The 25,068-nt window shown below is 48.2% G+C and overlaps 1 protein-coding gene across 2 annotated transcripts in view; it reads right to left on the reverse strand.

Moving 5' to 3' along the window:
• Positions 1–1,630: 1,630 nt before the first annotated feature.
• The window catches only part of vstm2b (V-set and transmembrane domain containing 2B), an 80,571-nt gene continuing 57,133 nt past the window's right edge, over positions 1,631–25,068 (reverse strand). For both annotated transcript variants that reach the window (XM_038806629.1, XM_038806627.1), the window contains exon 6: positions 1,631–1,806. In XM_038806629.1, the coding sequence (XP_038662557.1) occupies positions 1,756–1,806 (51 nt within the window). In that variant the 3' untranslated portion in view covers positions 1,631–1,755. The remainder of the gene's footprint in view (positions 1,807–25,068) is intronic.

Below are 25,068 nucleotides of genomic sequence, written 5' to 3' on the forward strand. Positions count from 1 at the left end.
AGGTACACTCTTTAACATAAACCCCAGCCAACTGGAAGAGCATCAGAAAATCAGAAATGCACTGCCCCCAATTTTCCATGCTACTTAATCTTGGATCCGACTGAATTCAAACTGTTCAATCTGTAGTAGTCTCATAAATATTTAAAGGTTTACCATCTCTTTCAGAGAGAGCCGAGGAGTACAAGAGTGGACCTGGAATTTCTTGCTATGTGCTTCTTTGTTTAGTCACCACACCAGGGGCGGGATTCTCCGACCCCACGCAGGGTCGGAGAATTGGCGGGAAGCGGCGTGATTTCCGCTCCCGCAGGTCTCCTAATTCTCCCGCCGGTAAAAAACCGGCGTTGTGCAAATCCCGCCGGCAGCCTGTGAAAACAGCTGGCGCCGGCGGGATTTCTTTTTTTAACAACTAACCTTAAATCTCCGGCCCGGATGGGCCGAAGTCCCGCCGCTGGGAGGCCTTCTCCCGCCGCCGAGGTGTACACCACCTCGGAAACGGCGGACTCAGCGGCGCGAGCGGGCCCCCGGGGTCCTGGGGGGGGAGGGGGGCGATCGGACCCGGGGGGGTGCCCCCACGGAGGCCTGGCCCGCGATCGGGGCCCCCCGCTCACTCCGCGGGGCAGTGCCGTGGGGGCACTCTTTCTCCTTCCGCGCCGCCACGGCCTCCGCCATGGCGGACGCGGAGGAGAACCCCGCATCGCGCATGCGCCGGCAGTGAGGTCAGCGGCCAGCTGCCGCTGACGTCACTGCCGGCGCATGCGCCGACCGCCGAAAGCCTTTCGGCCAGCCCCGCTTCCGACTGCGCCGGGTGTTTGCGCCAGTCTACCGGTGCAAACTGCTCCGGCGCGGGGCTGGCCCCCAAAGGTGGGGAGAATTCCCCACCTTTGGAGGAGGCGCGACCCCTGAGTGGTTGGCGCCACTCCCCTACGCCGGCACCCTCCGTCACACCGGGTAGGGGAGAATCCCGCCCCAGATGCGTGCATTTGTAACATCGGACCAATAGCTTTAACGAAAAGTAATGTAATGAATCTGCCATTTTTGTGTTAAGATTGAGATGCACACCAATACAGCTATTGAAGACATTATTTGAAAATTCTTTATTCCAACTTATTTTCAGCAATATATCAATACAATTTATAAATGAATGTCTTACCTTATTTTCCATCTTTATTAAAAATAAATATTGTTGGTGCTAAGTGATATTTATGATGGGATGTGTTGTATCTACTTAAAATTCTCAAAGGGAATCAAATCTAAATACCATAGAATAAAACGGCAGAATGAACAAAGGGATCAATCTAAAATATTCAAATTTCATTATCCTGCGTTATCGCATTAGAATATTGAGAACTGATAGGTGGCTATGGAACAAATTGTGCAGGAAACAAGCAGGTGCAATTTGTTACGAAGAAAATAATCTTATTAATAACAATTGCCATGCTATATTCAGCAAGGCTTTACATTGTGTTTATCGGGAAATTAATTTACCACGTCGAAAACATTTAGAATGTGCAACATTGGACTGCTGAAAATGTTTGAAGTTCATTCTTGGATAAACATTTTATTTCCCTCTTATGCCTTCAATTGCTTCCTTTGCAATTTTTGAAAGGCAATTTGATCAAACCAGTTTTTAAATTCTTCACTCTTCATAGTCTTTTTTTGTGCGTCTCCACGGCACATTTTCTTTGTTGGCTTGAGAAAGGTTACTTTCGGAGAAATCAGTCAAGGTTTACTAATATGTGCAGAGCCTTTGTAAGATCAGCAGAGAGATAAACAGGAATGGGTGAGTTCCAGAAAGTGGTTCAAAACCTGCAGGCAAAATAAGATATTGTTTGTACAGCACTTCAGTTTGAACAGCTGTGAATAACATTTCCTGATCATTGCAATCAATGTACAAAAATTAGGTTGGGTACTATCCCACAATGCTACTGTTGTCTTCTGACTGATCTGTGCAGAACATGGAAATTGCCCTCGTTGCTTTTAAGCTGAAAATATTCTGAACTGAAATTGGGTGCGATTCTCCGCTCCCCACGCCAGGTGGGAGAATCGCGTGAGGGCCGGGCAACTCATGACACGCCGCCCTGGCACCCCCCGCGATTCTCCCAACCCCGCTCGGATGAATCGCCGCTCGCTGTTTTTCACGGCGACCGGCGATTCTCCGGCCCAGATGGGCCGAGCGGCCTGATGTTCCCGACCGGTTGACGACGGCGGCAATCACACCTGGTCGCTGCCATCATGAACATGGGCGGCAAATGCTCATTTGTGGATTGTGGGGGGCGGAGAGGGGAGTGAGCACCAAGGCCGTGCTCGGGAGGGGACTGGCCCGCGATCAGTGCCCACCGATCGTCGGGCCGGCGTCTCCAAGCAATGCACTCTTTCCCCTCCGCCGACCCGCAAGATCAAGCTGCCACGTCTTGCGGGGCAGCGGAGGGGAAGACGGCAACCGTGCATGCGCGGGTTGGAGCCGTCAGCTGTCGTGACGTCAGCCGCGCATGCGCGGGTTGGAGCCGGCCAACCTGCGCATGCGCGGCTGACGTCACTTAGGCGCCGCCGTCGCGTCATTCTCGGCCGCCAGGCCTTGACGCTTACCGAGCGCCGCTCCTAGCCCCCGGGGGGGGGGGGGGGGGGGGGGGGGGTGAATAGGGTGCGAGGAGCGGCCTCCGAGGCTGTCGTGAAACTCGGCCAAGTTCACGACGGTCTTCCCGATTCCGCGCGGGAGCGGAGAATTCCGCCCATAGTGTCAGATCCAAAGTGCTGGACTATCGAACAAGTACAATGGAATATGTGGTAAAGAAATGGAATGGCTGTACTTGGATCAGAGTTAAACTACTGAATGTGATTCGAACCGGTCACCAATTAAAATTCATTAATATATTTAGAGTTGCCAAATCTTCCTTCTGGCCACTGCATCATAGAAACGAACTCCTCCAGCGTTGCTGCTAACATAGCAGTTTGATAAACGAAAAGAGAAAGATATGAATTTACATGGTATCTTTCACAATCTGAAAAGATTCCAGAATATTTTACAGCCAGATAATATTGAAGTGAAGTCACTGCTGCAACGTAGGAAGCAAAGTATTTCATGAATTTGTTTTTCAGAGATAGTCCTCCCATAAACACCCCCAATAATCTGGGATGTGATCCATCACTGAGGTGGGTTTCTCCAGCACAAGTGACAATTCAAAACTTCAGCACTTGGGTTATTTTCTCCGCAAAGTTGGATTTATTTTGTTATAATATCTACTGTATGACAGCCATAGCCTATGGCTAAATGCACTGTGGCTAGCAACAGCTTTTCTCTGACTCTGAACGTACACAAAACAGAAAAATATTTTTGTTGGACTCATTCATTTCTATGTACGGGATACGTGTTCTGTGCACTAATTGAAGATTTCTGCTTTCCTATTTTGTTTTTGTCAGAGAAACTGCTTCAGGTTCTTATTATCAAAACTAACAGCCCCTCAGCCTGACCTTCAGAGAGATGGTTGGGGGAAGGTTATTTAAGCTCTGTTACCTCAGGTACCTATTCATCTGTTAAACCAAATTGTCTCTGCTACCCACAGGCTCACCACTGCAGGAAATTACTGAAAATAAAGCTCTTCCCTAATAGATGCAGGGGTCAGCTCCTGCTCTCTGTGGGATGTCTTTGATTTTTACCATTTAAATTCTTAACTGTTGCTTTCTCTGGTGCTTATGTTTGCAAACCATTCCTGTGTGAAGTCTATTAGCTGGGAACATTCCATTGTGCCAGGAATTGACATCATTTTCTGCTCAGAATGAAAATAACTTCAGTCAAGGTTCTGCAGATGAAAGAATTGTTTTGAATTATTTTTTCTGATTGAATTATGCTGTTTTCGTCTCCATATGCTGGCATTTAAAAATGGTTTAAAAATTACAGACGGCACCTCCATGTTTGGCTAATCCACTCAACACAGTTTACACTGAAATAGCTGGGGAAAGAAACTGGAGATTGCCCAGTATTTGGGAATTGAACCTCACCAAGGAGTTAATGGCAACAGGATGGGAGAGTGGAGAGAAAATGGATAAGAGAGAATAACAAAGTGGGTTTCACCATAATGATACTTCAGTTGGTAGTAGGTATCCCATTAAATGACAATAATCTTTTTATTTCTGACTTGCCTGGGAAGCCAGGGGTACAAGATGTGAAGCACAATTTTTTTTAGCCTTGTCATTTCTGTTAATTCATCTCCCTCACACTAATGGGCTCAGTAACTCTTGTAAAGTAGTTCTCCCAGTAATGTCATTGACCGTCACCCTTTAAATAAATTTAAAATGTCAATCGGTTCAGCTTTGTTTTAATGTAAGCAGTTTAATTACTGTCTGACATAGTTGCCAAAGTTGCCTGAAAAGGGCTCGACGGAATATCGACTTTAGGCAACCTTCGGGTGTGAGGCATTGGTCCCAAAAATTATTGTTTGTTGTGCCCATTTTATGTCCTTGAAGCAATGCAATGAAACCAGGCCAGATCTTATTGAGGCAACGAAGGTCTCAGTCGCAGTATAGTGAGCTGGCAAGATGCCTGCGTCACCTCTTCCCAGGAAGGCCTGCTGCATCTTCTAGCACTCAGGTCAGCGATGGGCCTCCCTCCCCGCCCCCGGATCAAGGATCCTGGGGCGACACTCTCACCTGCCTGCTGGTCAGAGGCTGGCAGCTCTTTTGAACGGGAAGGCCAGTACCATTAGAGAGGTGGAGGCTACTCCCAGTACAACACCCTCCAGAGGGCTAGGATCATTGCTGGATCTCAGACCAAAGGTGGTGGCATGGGTTCGGAATCATGAAGTAAGGTTCCGGTATCAGCAGCAAAGACAGGAAAGTGGTCCTCAGCATTTCCCCCGCCCCTCTCCCTCACCCCTTCCCGATGCCAGATCCCTTGATCAGGCACTGTGCCTACGAACAAGAGGCCAACCCCCCACCCCAGAAGCCTGCAAGTAATCTGCACAGGTTTCCTTGTCGACTTCCCAATTGGCAACTTGCCACTGGGTTCATATGAGTGGTGGCTCGATTAAATCCTTAAGTGGGCATTAATTTCCCATTTAACGGCCTAAATTGGCAGCGGGGCACGAAGGCTGTGCTTGGCCCTTCCCGCTACAGATTTAATCGGGGTGCAGGCCGGAAGGTGGAGCGGTCCACAACCGCCACCCTCCCAAATTGATTAAATGCCTCCCTGCTACCAGCTCAGCATGAAGGAGGACACAAATTTCCAACCCCAATTTCTACCCCATTTTGTTTAAGTCAAAAAATATGATCCATGGACATAGGGACACAGCACTTTCATTATTTTGTATTATTACTTGAGAATAAATTGCATAGAGTGTACGAAGAGACTTTGATCCAAACTACTGCTGTGTGTGTTCTTTTGCAGTGAAATAAGTCAGCTTAAAATTAATATCTGGCTTTGTCTTACCAGGTATTTTCTTGACTCACTTTGAAGATGATTGGAGAAACATGAAGAGGTATGATTCAAAGACATGTATGTGTGGTTCAGATCATAAAGGGAATTACTCGTGTTACTGCTTCAGCTAACGCTGTTGTTTGGTTAAAAATCAGACAATAAGTACACAGCTGTAAATGTAAAATGAACAGACCATTAACAGGAACGACTAGCACTGTTGTATCTGACAATTTTAAGGCTAGACCAAAATTTGTCAGCAACGTATTAACTGGTGAACAAAGCACAATTATCAAAAATATAGGATACTGCATATTGATGAATCATTGTTTCTTTCACAGTTGTCAACATTTCAGGACTTGATGTATTAGTAAGACTGTGTCATAAGTGGAAGTGTGATCAAAATGCCATTGGATACAATAAGCTCTGAATCACGTGGACAGTACTGGCCTTGGAGCTTACACTAGGTCAAGACACACAAGTTCTAGGTAGCATTTTCAGGTAAAAGTAACATGGTTTTTATTATCACTGATGTGAAATATGAGAGTAGATTTTTTAAACTTGCAATTTAAACAAAACACCAATGCTGACCATCTGTTATGGGAATGAAAATTGTAATGCCAGTTGTATGCCTTAGAAGCAAGTTGAAATTCTACTCCGTAGTCTCTGAAGGTAAAAAAAATATAAACCCCAAAATGAAAACACCAATTGGCTAATATAATTGACAAACAAGCTGGTATTGCATGAGACTGTACAATAACAACAACATGCATTTATATTGCTCCTTTAATGGAGCAACACCACCCGAGGTGCCTCACAGAAGCAGCATCAAACAAAATTTGACAGTGAGAAACGTAAGGACGTGCAGTGCAATGTTTCAAATCTAACTGTCCATAAACCAGAGTTGTCCAAAAGAATGGATATTTTTAGAATGTGCCATGCATCAATTTTAAATGAGTAAAGAAAATTCACCGGGGCAATTTGCCCAGGTGCTGCATTGGTGCAATGTGGCGCCTGACTAGCTATCCTCTTTGCCGCTTTTGTACCGGTCTCTTCCTGTGCTCCGAGCGACCCTTGCCTACCTGACCCAGCTTGACCTGAACCATCCATTGCTCCAACTGCACCTGACCCAAAATCTGGCAAGATCTGAAACCTGGCATGTCCTCAGTCCTGTGGTTGCCAGCTGTGAGACACTGTACCTGTAACAGGACAGATGACTAAAATTTTGGTCAAAGATGTAGGTATTAAGCAGAATCATAAAGGAGGAGGGAGAGGCAGAGAGGCTTCAGGAGGGAATTCCAGAATTTTGGACCTCAGCAGCTGAAGGTATGGCTACTAATGGTGAAGCGCTTAAATACAGATGATATGATCCTTCAGACCTTGGGCGGGATTCTCCCCTACCCGGCGTGACCGGGGGACCCGGCGTAGGGGAGTGGCGCCAACCACTCCGGGGTCGGGCCTCCCCAAAGGTGGGGAATTCTCTGCACCTTTGGGGGCTAGCCCCGCGCCGGAGCGGTTGGCACCAGAAGACTGGCGCAAAAAACCAGCGCCAGCGGCAGCGGGGCTGGCTGAAAGGCTTTCGCCGATTGGCGCATGCGCCGGCGGTGACGTCAGCGGCCAGCTGCCGCTGACGTCACCACCGGCGCATGCGCGATGTGGGTTTCTCTTCCGCTTCCACCATGGCGGAGGCCGTGGCGGCCGCGGAGGAGAAAGAGTGCCCCCAGGGCACTGGCCCGGAGTCTGATCACGGGCCTGGTCACCGTGGGGGCACCCTCCGGGGTCCGATCACCCCGCGCCCCCCCCAGGACCCCGGGGGCCCGGTCGCGCATCCGATCCCACCGCTACCAGAGGTGGTTCAAACCTCGGCGGCGGGAGAGGCCTCCCAGCGGCGGGACTTCGGCCCATCGCGGGCCGGAGAATCGCCGCAGGGGCCTCGCCGATCGGAGTGGCGAGATTCCCGCCACCGCCACTTCCCGGGTGGCGGAGAATCTCTGCCACGGCGGCGGCGGGATTTCCGGCGGCCCCAGGCGATTCTCCGACCCTCCTGGGGGTCGGAGAATTTCGCCCCGATAAGGGGCGAAATTCTCCGATGTTCGTCGCAATGCCCGGGACCGGCGGGCAAAATCGGGGTTGATGTCTCAGGCGTCGGGGTCCGCTAAACAGCGCGTATTCTCCAGTCCCGAAAGGGCCAGCAGTGGAGTAACATTTTTCGCGTCGGTTTCAGAGAGAGATGACAAACTGCGAGCGCAGGTGGGTTGGGGTTGGGGGGGGGGGTGTGGGAAGAGAGAGAGAGAGAGATTACAAACTGCGAGTGCAGGTGGGTGGGGGTTGGGGGGGGGAAGAGAAAGAGAGAGACGGAAATGACTAACTGCGAGTGCAGGTGGGTTGGGGTTGGGGGTGTGGGAAGAGAGAGAGAGAGAGATGACAAACTGCGAGTGCAGGTGGGTTGGGGTTGGGGGGGATGAAAGAGAAAGAAATGACAAACTGCGAGTGCCAGTGGGTTGGAGGGAGGGGGGGAGAGAGAGAGATGACAAACTGCGAGTGCAGGTGGGTTGGGGTTGGGGGGGGGGGGGGTGGGAAAAGAGAGAGAGAGACGGAAATGACTAACTGCGAGTGCAGGTGGGTTGGGTGGGTTGGGGGGGGTGATAAGGGCAAGGATTACATGTTGTCTTCCCCACCACCACCACCCCCCCAACCCCCCTGCACTCGCAGTTAGTCATTTCTCTCTCTCTCTCTCCCCCCCCCCCCCCCCAACCCCAACCCACCTGCACTCGCAGTTTGTCATCTCTCTCTCTCTCTCTCTTCCCACCCCGCCCCCCCCCCCCCCCCCCCTCCCGGCACTCGAAGTTAGTCATTTATCTCTCTCTCTCTCTTCCCCCCCCCCAACCCCAGCCCCGCTGCACTCGCAGTTTGTCATTTCTCTCTCTCTCTCTTCCCCCCGCCCAACCCCAACCCACCTGCACTCGCAGTTTGTCATCTCTCTCTCTCTCTCTCTCTCTTCCCACCCGCCCCCCCCCCCCCCCCCCCCCCCCCCCCCACCTTCCCGGCACTCGAAGTTAGTCATTTCGCTCTCTCTCTTCCCACCCCCCCCCCCTCACGCCTCCAGAGATCTCCCTATTTCCCGATGGCAAGACGTTATCCCCGATGCCCTACGTTCTATCCACTCACTCCTCTGTACCGCAACAAATCAGACACCTCATGAACGTCTTCTTGTTTTCCCCAGGAAGTCGTCGTCCGGATCCCCTCTCCCCACGTGGCTGGTCACTCCCGGACCCATCTTGTTCCGGAAGCACGTGCGGGTGCACAAGTCCGACCCGTTGGTGGAACAAGTCCAGTTACTCCACGCCAACCCGCAGTATGCGTATGTGGAGTACCCCGACGTTCGGCAGGACACGGTCTCCCTCCAGGACCTGGCACCCGCCGACGTGCGGCCTTCCCCCCCTTCACCACAGACCCCCCCCCTGTTTTTTTCCCCCAGCGCCCCACCCTGGCCACCCCTTCCCCATCCATGGCGTCTCCACAGCCAGCTCGGGTGACGGAGACTGTTCAAGGACCATCGCTCCCGGACTCCAGGACGTCAGCGGAACCACCACCATCGGCTGAACCGACGTCACCTACTCCATTGCGGCGGTCTGCCAGAACATCACGGGCCACGAAAAGACTGATCGAGTTGATTTAATTTACAACAACTCCATGGACCTTGTTGGGACATTTTGTACTATTGTTAATTGTCTGGGTCAGTGGGAAGCCAAATAAATTTAAAAAAAAGAATTTTTTTTCTCCCTTCTCTGGCTGCTACTCATACCACCAGTCCCCCCCCCCCCCCCCCCCCCCCGGCTTCTTTCTCCGCAAGGGGTGAATGTGGTGGTATGATTTGCATAGCTGTCTGCCATTGGTGCAGAACACTGGCTTACCATTGGCCCTGGTCAGTCATGTGCCTCTCGACCGATTGGTTAAGACCAGTCATGTGACGGCTCTCCGATTGGTCGAGAGGCTGAGTTAACCACGCCTCCAGATCCAGGTATAAATAGCCAGAACGCCCGGCGGTTGTCCATTTACTGTAGTCGACCGCAGGGCTAACTTCTAGCTTATTAAAGCCTAACTTTTGTACAGCAACTCGTCTCACGTTCGATTGATGGTTCATCACATAGTTTCAGTAACAAAACAAGTGATTCCCTTATTTACTTTTAGTTTTTAGATTAGTAGCCAAGGAATTGACTCTGTACTGTTGGAAAGATTTAATCTGAATGAGACATGTGTTGCTTATATCATTAATTTTATAGTTGTATGATCATCTAGCATAGTAATACTGGGAGGTCAAGATCAGGTTCAAAATCCTTACTTTAATAGTTGATACTAATGTGAGATTATATACTAAATATTCTCTGTTCAGATATAAATTTAATGGATTGGCACGGCACTAAAAATCAGTAACCATCACTATAATTCTCTCGCATTCAAATCTGTTATCATTCTGAGACACAAGACAAAGTTACCCCTGCACGTTTCGGTTTCGCCCTGCAACATCATTAACCAATAATCCTAACATGATTTACCAATGTCAGATAATTCTTACAAGCTCAAATCAAAGCATGAATTTAAGGGATTTACAATAGGTTCTGTCAACATACAGATTAATGCAACAAAATAGAACTACATTTGAACTCTTTCAGGTTTTCAGCCAAATACTTACCAACTGCAAAGAACACAAAAAATAATTCATAGTCATGGCCAAAGATTCAACGGACTGGAAACCAGCTGACTTCATGCTGGAGTGGAGAAGGGATACAACAATGCAGCACCAGCTGAGAATGTAGCATTTTAGTTCTCTCGGTTTTGACATTTCAGCATTAAACCTGCTTGAATATATTCCATAGCCATCAGAGGAACATGAACTACTTTTATATATTGTTTGAGTGAGCATTTTTATTTCTGATATTGGTTTAAAAACATTTCTTACAATTTTGCTTCTGTCTTCTGCAGTCTGTTGATGAGGAATTTAGATATGTTCAGAGATCAAAACACTTTTATTCGGAGTTATTGATTGTTGACAATACAATCAGAATTAGAGATTTTATATGACCATGGATTAGTGTGTCAGTAATGGGTGATTTATGCTGAAATGGAGGACAAAGAACTGATTAAGACTGGAAACACTTTAAACACCATGGTGTTCTGTGTTAGCATGAAAGATCATTGTTTATTTCTTCATTACCAGATCGATGACACTGTCTAAAAATACAGTAATCTTTTCATATAATTCAGTTGACAAAATATAATACCATCACTAAAGAAGAGAAAATGGGGAAGCAATAGGTATCGGCATGGTTGCACGATGGTTCGTACTGCTACCTCAAGGTGCCAGGGATCCGGGTTCGATTCCGACTTCAGGTGACTGTCTGTGTGGAGTTTGCACTTTCTCCCTGTGTCTGTGTGGTTTCTTCCAGGTGCTCTGGTTTCCTCCCACAGTCCTAAGATGTGCAGTTTAAGTAGATTGGCCATGATAAAAAAAATTGCTCGTTAGTGTCCAGGGATGTGCAGATTAGCTGTGGATATGGGGGTAGGGTGGGGAATGGGCCGAGTTAGGGTGCTCTTACAGAGGGTCAGTGCAGACCTGATGGGCTGAATGGCCTCCTTCTGCACTGTAGGGATTCTATGGTAACTAAAGAGCATGTGGTCCCTTCTGCATTCATGAACATAAAAGCGAAAGTTACTATAGGCAGTTCTCCTATTTGAGATAGAGCTGATTGGTGGTGATTCAACCTGAGGGTTACCACACCTCAGGTGAAAGACAAGGTTGAGAAGGCAGGGCCTTCACAGATAACCTCAGCCAGTACAGGAATTGGCATCTCTCCGCAACTGAGCTAACTGATCCTCTGGTTTCATAATTAGCTGTTCAACATATATACAGCATAAACAAATTTATTCCCCTCTGCTTACTAACTACACTTTTGACTGTCCAAAAATGTGATGTGGACTGTAGATCATTCAGATAACATAGCAAAAGCAAGAAAAAAATGAGCGGCTTTTACAATGGCGCCTTTTAGCACACTAAACCTCAGAAAGGAAACATTATTCCTTTGACTTTAGAAGTTTGAGGGGTGACTAACCTGTTTGAGGTCTTTAAGGTAATAAACGATAGACACACAGAAAATATATACCATCTGACAAAGAGCCAAAAGGACCATTAACTTTGGACTAAATTCACTGGTCCCCCAGCCCCGTGTTTCTGGGCATTGCGCCGTTTGTTGGCGCCGGGATTCACTACTCCTGCCACTTGTCAATGGGATTTCCCATTGATGCTGCCCCATGCTGCTGGGGAACCAGCGGTCTGGCGTGCTCTGCCAGCGGGAACAGTAAATTGCAATGGCTGGCGAATTCCAGCCTCTGTCTTGCTCCTCACAGATACCGGCAGTCCTGATGAGTTCTTGTTTTAGATCCTAGCATCCTCAGTTTTTGCTTATTTTAAACTATATGGTAAAGTCAACATAGTCCCGCATGACCATAGGCTGCTTTCCCCTTTGAAAGGGACTGATGGTGATTAAACCTGAGGATCACCACACCTCAGGTGAGGGTCAAAGTTGAGAAGGCAAGGCCTTTATGAATAACATCAACCAGTATGGGAATTGAACCTGCCTCACTCTGCATCATGAACCAGCTGTCTAGTCAACTGAGCTAAACCAGCGTCATTTAAAACTTTGCACCAAAGTGGGGAAATCGAGAACAAGGGGTTCTTTAAAATTAAAGCTCGGCTTTTTAGCAGTGAAATCAGGAAGAAAGTTTTGCACAAAGTATAGTGGAACCCTGTCCTCCAGGGATGCAGATTCAATTGAACATTTTCAAACTGAATTTTTATGTTCGTATCCAGTTGTTATTCCTCTCTTCTTGATGTTATATTCTGCAGAAACTTGGACAACAGCTTCGCTCCCATAACTGCCTTGTCCATTCTTCCTTTCAGTTTCAGTGATACTTTTCTATCACATAAAACACCACTGCACTTCTTCCATTTACTCCAAACAGAGCTAATCTGCTGCTTAATTTCCATTTCAGTACTTCCATCATTTGTCACCACTGATCCCAGGCACTTCAAACAACTCACTTTCTCCACGCCTTTACCCATAATCTTTAGATCTTCACGATGAACCCCTTCACCAGGCTCATTCTGACATTCAGCACGGTAGCATGGTGGTTAGCATAAATGCTTCACAGCTCCAGGGTCCCAGGTTCGATTCCCGGCTGATTCACTGTCTGTGCGGAGTCTGCACGTCCTCCCCGTGTGTGCGTGGGTTTCTTCTGGGTGCTCCGGTTTCCTCCCACAGTCCAAAGATGTGCGGGTTAGGTGGATTGGCCATGATAAATTGCCCGTAGTGTCCTAAAAGTAAGGTTGGGGGGGGGGGGTTGTTGGGTTACGGGTATAGGGTGGATACGTGGGTTTGAGTGGGGTGATCATTGCTCGGCACAACATCGAGGGCTGAAGGGCCTGTTCTGTGCTGTACTGTTCTATGTTCTATTCCATATCTTCATCCCCTTCTTCTAGTGCTTTTTTCCAGGTACTCTAGTTATTTTCTCATCACCCCCACCACACACCTCAATGTCTTCTATAAACACCAGTAATCCATAGTACTTGCCATTTTACTTGCTCAGTTTGAACATCCATGATGATTGGGAAGAGGAAGGGGCTCAGTGCAGATCCTTGGTGCAATACAACTTTGTATTATGGGCAGCACGGTAGCATGGTGGTTAGCATAAATGCTTCACAGCTCCAGGGTCCCAGGTTCAGTTCCCGGCTGGGTCACTGTCTGTGTGGAGTCTGCACGTCCTTCCCGTGTGTGCGTGGGTTTCCTCCGGGTGCTCCGGTTTCCTCCCACAGCCCAAAGATGTGCGGGTTAGGTGGATTGGCCATGCTCAATTGCCCGTAGTGTCCTAAAAAGTAAGGTTAAGGTGGGGGGTGGGGGGGTGGAGGGGGGTTGTTGGGTTACGGGTATAGGGTGGATACGTGGGTTTGAGTAGGGGGATCATTGCTCGGCACAACATCGAGGGCCGAAGGGCCTGTTCTGTGCTGTACTGTTCTATGTTCTATGTCTTTGAAACCCACACAGCCTCTTACTCTTGACTGGCACTCTTGTCCATGTCAGTACCTCTCAGGGACTCCATGAATTCTAGCACATGGTCAGACTTTGTCTCGAGGCATTCAAGCTTAAGCCTTCTCTAGATTGATAAATATAACCTTCATGTCGCATCGGCATTCCTAATATTCCTCTATATTCCCCTGCCCCTTTCCATCAAGGGATATGGAGCAAAGGAGAATAAGTGGAGTTGAGGTAATGGTGCTGAGTTGAGTTGAACTATAAAAAGCAGATAATATCTACTTTGATTTATATATGTCATTGGCAGAATATGTTTTCATTCATGATGTAGGAAGAAAAAAGCCCAGAGTGAAATGATTCTGAAAACGGAAGCTGTAAAAGTCACTGATCCTTATAAAAAAACTAAATAAAGCAAATATCAACAAAATAAAGATATCTTCCTTGCAGACCTACTGCAAATTGTTCCATTTCCTTGACTATGCTGTATTGCAAAATATGAATTTTATTTTACTTAATTTTTTCCACATGTATTAAATAAATTTCCAATGACATCAACGCATTAAATATAGATTTGTTTCTACGGCTGTTTAAGAATTCTGGCAAGAATATTGATTTAATACTCATGAAGTATTATTTAGTTTCTCATACACATTCTGCTTATGCCGATTTCCCTGAAGGAGAACATTGAATTATATATTGCTTTATTTGAGTTCTAAATAATTCATGTTTTTCGGCATTGAATCAGATAAGATGAACGTACTTTCTTTATACTCAGGATTTAATACTTCAGCATCAAACTATACCTTTCCTATTTTCCATTTCCACAATATATATGATGTAATGAATAACCCATCTCAGGATAAGTTTGCAACATTCTCCCATAGGTAAAATAGGCAATAATGTGTGTTTGCTTATGCGAAAACACATCACAGAATAGATACTTTTGCTTGTACCATATGTGGCCTATTTTCCAAAAGGTGAGTTTCCTGCAGCATTGCCGGTAACTGGTTGTAGAAATTGTGGGTAATTTTCAACTTCACTGCCTGGGTAGTAATGTCAGTGTGGATTGTCTGCTTGTTATAAAACTCACCCAACTTTCATCCCATCACAAACAAAACTTCAGCAAATTCTAAAACGAATGGACGATCTGCTCCACTCCATTACCACCACTCAGGTGGTGAAGCGGTCCATTTGCTCCCTGGTGTGCAGGCCAATAGAGATTAATACTCTTTTTTTCATATAAATTGAGAGAGTCAAGCATCCAGCAGGGGGCAGCAGAGCAGAGCTTCTGATTGGCTGTTCCGGGGAGATTTGCATACGTGCAGTGCGGTCAGCGTAAGTTGAAGGTGGTTTGTGAAGGGGCTGTTCTCGAGTGACAGCTTTACCCGAAACACTACTTACGTAGTGTCTCCCACCCATCCTCCTCCTCTAACCAAAAAAAAAGTTCTGTCCGTTGGATTGCTAGACTATTTTTCAGTAGTTGGGAAGTTAGTTCAGTGGGAATGGAGGCTAGGGCAGTTGAATGTTCCTCCTGCAGAATGTGGGAGGAAAGGGTCACCTCTAGTGTCCCTTCTGACTACATCTGCGGGAAGTGCACCCAACTCCAGCTCCTCGAGAGCTGCGTTAGGGACCTGGAGCTGGAGCTGGATGAACTTCGGATCATTCGGGAGGCGGAGGAGGTTATTGAGAGGAGTTATAGGGAGGTAGTCACACCTCAGGCAAAAGAAGAAGGTAGATGGGTTACCATCAGGGGAGGGAGAGGGAACCGGCAGGCAGTGCAGGGATCCCCTGTGGTCGTTCCCCTCTATAACAAGTATACCGTTTTGGATACTGTTGCGGGGGACGACTTACCAGGGGTAAGCAATAGGGCACAGGTCTCTGGCACAGAGTCTGTCCCTGTTGCTCAGAAGGGAAGGGAGAAGAGGAACAGAGCACTTATCATTGGGGACTCCATAGTTAGAGGAACAGACAGGAGGTTCTGTGGGAACGAAAGAGACTCACGGTTGGTGTGTTGCCTCCCAGGTGCCAGGGTCCGTGATGTCTCTGATTGTGTTTTTGGGATCCTTAAGGGGGAGGGGGAGCAGCCCCAAGTCATGGTCCACATAGGTACCAATGACATAGGTAGGAAGAGAGATGGGGATTTGAGACAGAAATTCAGGGAGCTAGGGTGGAAGCTGAGAGCTAGAACAAACAGAGTTGTTATCTCTGGGTTGTTACCCGTGCCACGTGCTAGTGAAGTGAGAAATAAGGAGAGAGAGGAGTTGAACACGTGGCTACAGGGATGGTGCAGGAGGGAGGGTTTTGGTTTCCTGGATAATTGGGGCTCATTCTGGGGTAGGTGGGACCTCTACAAACAGGATGGTCTTCACCTGAACCAGAGGGGTACCAATATCGTGGGGGGGAGATTTGCTAGTGCTCTTCGGGGGGGTTTAAACTAATTCAGCAGGGGGATGGGAACCTAAATTGTAGTCCCAGTGTACAGGATGTTGAGAGTAGTGAGGTCAGGGATAGGGTTAAAAGTTCGAAAGAGGGCACCGGCAAGCAGGACGCTGGTTTGAAGTGTGTCTACTTCAACGCCAGGAGCATCCGGAATAAGGTGGGTGAGCTTGCAGCATGGGTTGGTACCTGGGATCTCGATGTTGTGGCGATTTCGGAGACATGGGTAGAGCAGGGACAGGAATGGTTGTTGCAGGTTCCAGGATTTAGATGTTTCTGTAAGAACAGAAAAGATGGTAAAAGAGGGGGGGGTGTGGCATTGTTAATCAAGGAAAGTATTACGGCGGTAGAAAGGACGCTTGAGGACTCGTCTACTGAGGTAGTATGGGCCGAGGTTAGGAACAGTAGAGGAGAGGTCACCCTGTTGGGAGTTGTCTATAGACCTCCGAATAGTTCCAGAGATGTAGAGGAAAGGATTGCAAAGATGATTCTCGACAGGAGCGAGAGTAACAGGGTAGTTGTTATGGGGGACTTTAACTTTCCAAATATTGACTGGAAATACTATAGTTCGAGTACTATAGATGGGTCAGTTTTTGTGCAGTGTGTGCAGGAGGGTTTTCTGACACAGTATGTAGACAGGCCAACAAGGGGCAAGGCCACATTGGATTTGGTACTAGGTAATGAACCCGGCCAGGTGTTAGATTTAGATGTAGGTGAGCACTTTGGTGATAGTGATCACAACTCGGTTATGTTTACTTTAGCAATGGGCAGGGATAGGTATATACCGCAAGGCAAGAATTATAGCTGGGGGAAAGGCAATTATGATGCTATTCGGCAAGATTTAGGATGTATAGGATGGGGAAGGAAACTGCAGGGGATGGGTACAATCGAAATGTGGAGCTTTTTCAAGGAACAGCTACTGCGTGTCCTTGATAAGTATGTACCTGTCAGGCAGGGAGGAAGTTGTCGAGCAAGGGAACCGTGGTTTACTAAGGAAGTTGAAGCACTTGTCAAGAGGAAGAAGAAGGCTTATGTTAGGATGAGACATGAAGGCTCAGTTAGGGCACTTGAGAGTTACAAGTTAGCCAGGAAGGACCTAAAGGGAGAGTTAAGAAGAGCGAGGAGAGGACACGAAAAGTCATTGGCGGATAGGATCAAGGAAAACCCTAAGGCTTTCTATAGGTATATCAGGAACAAAAGAATGACTTGAGTAAGATTAGGGCCAATCAAGGATAGTAGTGGAAAGTTGTGTGTGGAATCAGAGGAGATAGGGGAAGCGTTAAATGGATATTTTTCGTCAGTGTTTACACTGGAGAAAGACAATGTTGTCGAGGAGAACACTCAGGTTCAGTCGACCAGGCTAGATGGAATTGAGTTTCAAAAGGAGGAGGTGTTAGCAATTTTGGAAAATGTCAAAATAGATAAGTCCCCTGGGCCAGATGGGATTTATCCTAGGATTCTCTGGGAAGCCAGGGAGGAGATTGGAGAGCCTTTGTCCTTGATCTTTATGTCGTCTTTGTCGACAGGAATAGTGCCGGAAGACTGGAGGATAGCAAATGTTGTCCCCTTGTTCAAGAAGGGGAGTAGAGACAACCCTGGTAATTATAGACCTGTGAGCCTTACTTCGGTCGTGGGTAAAATGTTGGAAAAGGTTATAAGAGATAGGGTTTATAATCATCTTGAAAAGAACAAGTTGATTAGCGATAGTCAACACGGTTTTGTGAAGGGTAGGGCATGCCTCACAAACCTTATTGAGTTTTTTGAGAAGGTGACCAAACAGGTGGATCAGGGTAAAGCTGTTGATGTGGTGTATATGGATTTCAGTAAGGCGTTTGATAAGGTTCCCCACGGTAGGCTATTGCAGAAAATAAGGAAGTATGGAATTGAAGGTGATTTAGCGGTTTGGATCAGTAATTGGCTAGCTGAAAGAAGACAGATGGTGGTGGTTGATGGCAAATGTTCATCCTGGAGTTCAGTTACTAGTGGTGTACCGCAAGGATCTGTTTTGGGGCCACTGCTGTATGTCATTTTTATAAATGACCTGGAAGAGGGTGTAGAAGGATGGGTTAGTAAATTTGCAGATGACACGAAGGTCGGTGGAGTTGTGGATAGTGCTGAAGGATGTTATAGGATACAGAGGGACATAGATAAGCTGCAGAGCTGGGCTGAGAGGTGGCAGATGGAGTTTAATGCGGAAAAGTGTGAGGTGGTTCACTTTGGAAGGAGTAACAGGAATGCAGAGTACTGGGCTAATGGCAAGATTCTTGGTAGTGTAGATGAACAGAGAGATCTCGGCATCCAGGTACATAAATCCCTGAAAGTTGCCACCCAGGTTAATAGGGCTGTTAAGAAGGCATATGGTGTGCTAGCCTTTATAAGCAGGGGGATTGAGTTTCGGAACCACAAGGTCATGCTGCAGCTGTACATAACTCTGGTGCGGCCGCACCTGGAGTACTGCGTGCAGTTCTGGTCACCACATTATAGGAAGGATGTGGAAGCTTTGGAAAGGGTTCAGAGGAGATTTACTAGGATGTTGCCTGGTATGGAGGGAAGGTCTTACTAGGAAAGGCTCAGGGAATTGAGGTTGTTTTCGTTAGAGAGGAGAAGGCTGAGAGGTGACTTAATAGAGACATATAAGATAGTAAGAGGGTTAGATAAGGTGGACAGTGAGAGTCTTTTTCCTCGGATGGTGATGACCAATACGAGGGGACATAGCTTTAAATTGAGGGGTGATAGATATAGGACAGATGTCAGAGGCAGTTTCTTTACTCAGAGAGTAGTAGGGGTGTGGAACGCCCTGCCTGCAACAGTAGTAGACTCGCCAACTTTAAGGGCATTTAAGTGGTCACTGGATAGACATATGGATGAAAATGGAATAGTGTAGGTCAGATAGGCTTCAGATGGTTTCACAGGTCGGCGCAACATCGAGGGCCGAAGGGCCCGTACTGCGCTGTAGTGTTCTATGTTCTATGTTCTATAGGATTGATGGAAATCCTCAAACTACTGATTTCATATTTGGCGAGATCTACCGGATGTATTGCAACCGAAAGCAGCGCAGTGCAGCTGGTAGATGGTGGGAGATCCCTCTAGTTTCACTCTAATATGCAAACCTGAAATCTAATCAAGGTGTGGGATCTAACCCCCTCGTCTTGGAGACCTCGGGCGAGCGCCATTCAGTACTGGTCTCCACAAATGGGGATTAGATGGAATGGCACTCATGGGGGTCTCCCAGGGGATCACAGGCCCCCAGATGCTTGCCCCCTGGATCGGGTGGCACCCTGGTACTGCCAAGGCACCAGACAGGCATTTTTCACATAATGGGGATCGGGTCTGGTGGGTGCACTGCATGGGTGTGGAAGGGGGTGTCAAGGCTGGGGCTGGGGGGCTGGGGTTGGGGTTGTGGCTTGGAATTGAGAGATTGTGACACCAATTACAAATGGTGCCCCAAACTCTCTCTGCACTGAGGGGTTCCGGAAAGTGGAGCTCCTCAGTGCTGAAAACGGGCCTAAGTGAGGCCTCGGCTGTGCATTCCGCACTGGCCCTGGTTCGACCCAAATGGTTATTTTTCTACCCCTTCTGGCTTGAAGTCATTGGCTCTGGGCTCCCTCCAATACGTTGTCAAATAGCTGCTATTGATTTGTGAATATTGGCAGTGAATGTTTGCATTCAACCATGGGGGGCATCACAACGTGGTACTATTCTGATTCTGACATCCCTTGTACAGCAGGGAATGTAGCATTGGAACCATGAGCAGATATCTGCTCAATCTTTCTGTTCCCTAACCTGAGTGTCATTTTATCTAAGATCAGCACAGATCAGGGATCTGGAATTGTATTGAAATGGCTCAACTGTTCACTGACTAAACCCATGGCCAAATCCAGGGAGCTCCAGTGAACTTGTAATAATGCACAGAGTACTTAGAATTTAGTTTCAGATTAAAACTCATCAAAATTTCAGCAGAGATCTGGGGCGGAATTCTCCCCCCCCACGCCGGGGGGAGAATCGCCGGGGCGCCGAGCGAGTCCCACCACGCCGCCCCGGCACCCGCATGCGATTCTCCCACCCCCCCCAAACCGGCATGTCGAGGTTTGTAACGGGCGAGCGGCGATTCTCCGGCCCGCATGGGCCGAGCGGCCTGCCCAACACGACTGGTTCCCGCAGGCGCTGTCCGCACCTGGTCGTTGCCGGCGGGAACAGCGCGGGAACGCTCTGGAGGCGGCCTGTGTGGGGGGGGGGGGGATCCTGCACCCGGGGGGGGGGCCTCAGAAGGGGTCTGGCCCGTGATCGGTGCCCGCCGATTGGCGGGCCGGCCTCTCTGAAGGAGGACCTCCTTTCCTGCGCCGCCCCGCAAGATCCATCCAACATCTTCTTGCGAGGCGGCAGCAGAGAGGATGGCAACCGCGCACGTGTAATTTATGTGGCGCCAAGGCCCGGCACTCGTAAATGATACGGCGCCGCTCCTAGCCCCCCCGGGGTGGGAGAATAGGGGGCAGGGAGCGGCCTCCGACGCCGGAGTGAAACACTCTGGTTTTCCCTCCGGTGTCAGGACGTAGGGCGCAATTCTCCACTCCCGGGAAAAATCGTGAAGGCCGTCGTGAACTCGGCCGAGTTTCATGACGGCCTCAGAGCCCGCTCCTCTCACCGAATTTACCCTCACCCGGGGGGCTAGGAGCGGCGCTCCGTTATTCTCGGCCGCCGGGCCTTAACGCTTGCGTCAAGGAGGCGCGACGAAAATTACGCGACGGCGGCGCCTATGTGACGTCAGCCGCGCATGCGCAGGTTGGCCAGCTCCAACCCGCGCATGCGCGGCTGACGTCACGACGGCTGACAGCTCGAACCCACGCATGTGTGGTGGCCGTCTTCCCCTTAGCCACCCGGCAAGACGTGGCGGTTTGATCTTGCGGGGCGGCGGAGGGGAAATAGTGCGTCCGATTGAGACGCCGGCCCAACGATCGGTGGGCACCGATCGCGGGCCTGTCCCCTCCCGAGCACAGTCATGGTGCTCATTCCCCACCAGGCCCTCTACAAGCCCCAAAACGGGCAACTCATGGCGATTTCACGACGGCAGCGACCAGGTATGGTTGCCGCCGTCGTGAAACGGTCGCGAACGACAGGCCGCTCAGCCCATCCGGGTCGGAGAATCGGCGGTCGCCGTGAAAAACGGCGAGCGGCGATTCTTCCGAGCGGGGGGTGGGAGAATCGCGGGTGGCACCATGGGGTCGTGAAATTAGTCAGGGGGCCCTCCCGCGATTCTCCCACCCGGCGTGAGGAGCGGAGAATCGCACCCGTCTCCCGATGGGAGAATTGCTCCCCTAGTTGTTTGAATATTGTCAATTGGTTCCAATGCTGGAAAAAAGTCATCCAAGTCCAAATATTCTGCCCTCAGCTTCATGGACTGTATGCTAACCTGCAGTTGTGTATGGGTTCGGGAGTGCACAGGGGAATAAGCCAAAAATTAATCCACTGACTTCCAGGTTTTAGCGCAGCGCATTCGTCTGCATGGGAGCAACAACCTCTGGAGAAGCAAGTTCTCAATTAATATATATTAGTTGCTCAATCAGAGGAATATTGGCATGGATTTTTAGTTTGATTTTGAACTCATCTGTGAAAGCAAGAATTAAACCTTAATCGATGGGGCAAAATCAATCTCAGGAAAAGGACTTGCTCACAGTGCTCGTACTGAAAGATTACTTTATGCACTTTGGAGGTTTCTGCCACTTTTTAGTTATTTGGTGTTCTGACCTGTATTTGGGACTTTGATCCATCGATGCTGCTAATGCTGCTTTAGATTAGACTTCAGATGAAGGCCAAGATGATCATCAGCAGCAAGAAGCACCAGAAAAGATGGCAGCAGTAGGATGAGAGTGGAGCAGTAATTAGCTGCAGCTATCAGGAGGCCATGTCACTGAGGACATGTAGGCAGAGGATACACAGCTTCTCGGACATATCTGAACACCAGTACCTCAGGATGTTCAGTGTGTTATGTCAGATGGTGGCAGCCATTCGCCACCTGCTGGAACATGACCTGCTGCCAAATGGACCTGGTGGTCATGTTTTACCGCACCGGTCAAAGCCACCACGTCCTATACTTTCTTTCCCACAGGATTCCTCCAGGGCTCTGCTTTAGACAGTGGGATCTTGAAATCACACACATCAATGCATAAGACAGCCTGCTGATGGCTTGTTTGCCAGGCTCACCAACTATGTCAACTTTTCCTACAACCATGTCAGTCAGAATGAGTGGATGCTTGGCTTTGTGGCTCTGGCTGGCAGCACGGTAGCATAGTGGTAAGCACAATTGCTTCACAGCTCCAGGGTCCCAGGTTCGATTCCCTGCTGGGTCACTGTCTGTGCGGAGTCTGCAGGTTCTCCCCGTATGTGCGTGGGTTTCCTTTGGGTGCTCCGGTTTCCTCCCACAGTCCATAGATGTGCAGGTTAAGTGGATTGGCCATGCTAAATTGCCCCTTAGTGTCCAAAATTGCCCTTCGTGTTGGGTGGGGTTACTGGGTTATAGGGATAGGGTGGAGGTGTGGGCTTGGGTAGGGTGCTCTTTCCAAGTGCCAGCGCAGACTCGATGGGCCGAATGGCCTCCATCTGCACTGTAAATTCTATGATTCTACAGCCGTACGGTGTCAATGAATACACGCATGTGGCAATTAAGGCACCTTTGAGTGTTTGACAAATACACAGGTTTTCACTCCTATGTTGCTCATGTTCAATCACAAGAACATCTTCATGCAAGTGCCTGTAGGTTTTCCAGGCATCTGCCATAATGGTTTCATCCTGTGCAGTCCACTCTCCCTGAGCCCTTCACATTCAGAAGCAGTGTTAATAGGTGGCTCCTCAGAGAAAAGGGGTATCTAGTAAAATGTGGATGATGACACCTCTCAGATTGCTGAGGAATGAGGAGCATGACAATTAATTCAATCCAACAACCAGATGTGTCATTGAGCAAGACATTGGTATGTTGAACAGAAACTTCAGTCGCTTGGACTGGAGGCAGCCTTCAGTGTATACCAGCCAGGATACCCAGAATAGTCACGGTGCACTACACTGTGCATAATATTGTCCAGCAGCCAGGCTTGAATCGGCAGCAAGACCAAAGCACAGGGCACAGAGACACGCAGGAGGATTTCAAGGAGAAGGGTAAAAATGAGGAAGGGGAGGATGACAATGGGGAGGTTGAGTGTAACAAATGGTGCATATAGTTAACTGGGATGTCCTGATCATTGTGAGGTTCACTTGTATTCCACCCATGTATCCAACTCACAACCCACGAACACAATGCAGTCCTGTAAACAAGAAATCCTTCATTTCGTACTTTCCATCAGTCATCATCAAATCAGGTCTTTCTATTCGGCATCAACAACTGAAAAATGCACTCGACAACCAGCTCTCAACCAAGAATGTGTAAAACAGGAATCAATAATATTCATGTGCTTCATGTGAAGAATAGATGTCTCACTGTAAAAAATACGTACCAATATACTTATCCTCGTGACAATGCAAATCTTAATTCTTTCTTTTGTTACTGCTTCTACATGGTGCAAAACTTGTTTCAGCACAGGTGGAGACAAGCTGCTCACATCCCTGCTCTGACTTTTGAGATGCTCTTGGTTGATGTCCTTTTAGTGACAGGCTCCATGAAAAATTGCTGCCCTTCACCTGTGCAGAGGCAGATTTGACGTTGGGACACAGGCAGCATGGCGAGTACTAACTGTCCAACAGGTGAGGAATGGAAGAGCTTTGAGTAAAGCCCGCACTTCCTTGTCCCCTATCCCACTCATTGCCTAGATGCACGTCCCTGCCACCACTTCAATGGACAGCATTTTTCCAAAAGTAAATAGGGTACCACAAGGTTAAAGTTAAAATATCAGTCATTCAAAATAAGGTGGCAGCCAAAGTCAGCAAGCCCTTGTCAAAGGCCTGTGTGCACTTGGTTGATTGTTGTGTTTGAAATTCCATGCATCTAGCATCTCTATCCATGGAAGAAGACATTATCACAATGGACTGTAACAGGAACTCATTCTTGATGTGGATTCCTGAGATCTGTTTGCAATTGTGGACAGTGTGCTTGGAATGCACAACCTCTGCTACTTCTCAATGATTATCTTTTATATCGATGGTCTTCAGGGTAGAGTTTGGAGAGGCCTGTGTCCTCTGGCATGGACTCTTCACTGCTGTACCCAACTCCATTATCTGCTCTTGTTCACTTGTGAAGTGCAGTTCACAGTGTGACATCCCAACGATCTCACTAACCTGTCCCACAGAATTGTGAGTATTTGAGCTGGTGCAAATTCTGAATGAGTCCTGTGATGATGCACATTCAGAGTGATTGTTTTTCTCTGAGGAATCATCATCAGGGAACTCTTCCACCTCCTGTGGATGCCCAAACCCCATGGATGCATATTGTCAAGGTAAGTATGGTGGAAGTTATCAATATGAACATGATGATATTTCACTCGTTGTTGATGCCAAGTTTACATGACGGACAGTTGTACATCATATGGCTGTGTGATATTTAATACTGTCCTAATCTCTCTATCTTCAATGGCTAGGCACATCAAGACTCCACTGGTCTCCACATTTCTTCCTCTACACTTCTGCGTTATGAGATCAGTGGTGGGCAATCGTTGGTTCTCTCCCTGGTGGTCTCAGTTCTAATTCCCTACAGGATGGAAAAGAAGAGACCTATGAGAGTATTTTTTTTTTAATTTGGTGTATCCAATTGTTTCTTTTCCAATTAAGGGGCAATTTATTGTGGCCAGTCCACCTTCACTGTGCATCTTTGTGTTGTGGGGGTGAGACTCACGCAGACATGGGGAGACCGATGAGAGTAATGGCATTTGTCTACCTGCTAAATGGACAGCCTATGCTGAGGGTGAGTATGAGGGACAACGATGACATTGCATAAGGAAGAGATTGAGTCAGTGGTGGATGTGTAGTTGCAGATGTAAGATGGCGCATTGACAGAGAGAAATGTTTGTACCTTTAAGGTAAATGGGTGTGATGCAAAATAAACTGAGGTCAGCTTGAAAGGTCAGAGTGATGCAGTTGGGGCGATACATGCATGAGGACGTAGGTGAAGTGTCACTGCTCTTACCTTTCCTGCCCTGGCTAGATCATTAAACTGCTTCC

Source organism: Scyliorhinus canicula, chromosome 9 (assembly GCF_902713615.1).
Source record: "Scyliorhinus canicula chromosome 9, sScyCan1.1, whole genome shotgun sequence".
NCBI classification, from domain to species: Eukaryota; Metazoa; Chordata; class Chondrichthyes; order Carcharhiniformes; family Scyliorhinidae; genus Scyliorhinus; species Scyliorhinus canicula.